This window comes from Larimichthys crocea, unplaced genomic scaffold (assembly GCF_000972845.2).
Source record: "Larimichthys crocea isolate SSNF unplaced genomic scaffold, L_crocea_2.0 scaffold43307, whole genome shotgun sequence".
Lineage (NCBI taxonomy): Eukaryota > Metazoa > Chordata > Actinopteri > Sciaenidae > Larimichthys > Larimichthys crocea.
Window position 1 is genome coordinate 1 of NW_020855636.1, and position 1,015 is coordinate 1,015.

General features: G+C 37.7%; 1 gene segment (V, D, J or C); it reads right to left on the reverse strand.

Annotated features, from left to right (window-relative positions):
- Positions 1 to 3: 3 nt before the first annotated feature.
- On the reverse strand, positions 4 to 802 carry LOC113745086 (Ig mu chain C region secreted form-like; the record flags this gene model as incomplete). The annotated part of the segment is given in 2 exon segments: positions 4 to 327; positions 432 to 802. Coding segments are annotated over 2 exon segments (652 nt in total), but the record flags the coding sequence as incomplete, so codon positions are not given.
- Between the last annotated feature and the right edge of the window lie 213 nt (positions 803 to 1,015).

Consider the following 1,015-nt stretch of genomic DNA (forward strand, 5'->3'; position numbering starts at 1 on the left):
TAGTTTTCTTACCAATACTCCTTTCGTAGATTTTCTTGACTGGCTCAAGCCACTCTGAGTGTTCAACAACACAGTAGCGCTTGATCCCCTGGTTCCATTCATTATATGTGATGTCAAGTGCAAGATTTATTACTTTTTTTCCATTATCGGTGGACTTTGAGTACTCAATCAAGGTGTGTCCATTCTCGTCCTGCCACAAAACACTCGTAACAGATGGTTTGTTTTCTTGGACTTGACAATGTATCTTTCCGTTTCCGCTAATAAACATGTCCTGATTTGTAGGGCCGATGATAGTTATGTCCACATCTCCTCCAGAACATGATATTGCTGCATAAATACATAATGAACAATTATTGCACAGAAATGACTGCAAAACCATGGGAGTTAAATTATAACTTACAAATATGTTTTTTTGTAAATTTTTTACTCACTTGGACAACCGTAGGTCACAGATTCATTCACGTATGTTTTAATGCCGCCTTCACCTTTCCCCTCAAACAGACATGTAAACCGAGTGTCCTTATTCAAGCCATCGGACGGTACACTGAGAAAACTTGCTGCACTGTATACAGTATATCCGTTCTCCTCTCTTCCCTGAACAGGTGTTGTGACCTCGTATATTTTGTTGGTGATGTCCGCATTATCTTTCAGCCATGTCAGTTTGTGATCTTTTGGTGAAAAATCTTTAGCAAAGCAGGAGAAGGAAGCCTCGCTTTTGTCATCAGAGGGGGAGGAGGCCGACACACTAATATTTGGCATTTGATAATGCGGCTCTGAAAAATAAACACACACACACAAAAATATGTATGCAGAAGCAGCGAATAATTTACAGTATATATGCAGAAGCAGAGGTGAACAATGTATATATATGTATATACTTTATCTATACTTTTATATAACTATAAATCTTTTTTACATTTCCGTATATGATAACTTATAAGTAAAAGGAAAACAAAAACTGACATAACTGAACAGCAGAGCTTTAATCCTTGCTTCTGCATATACATTGGCTGCC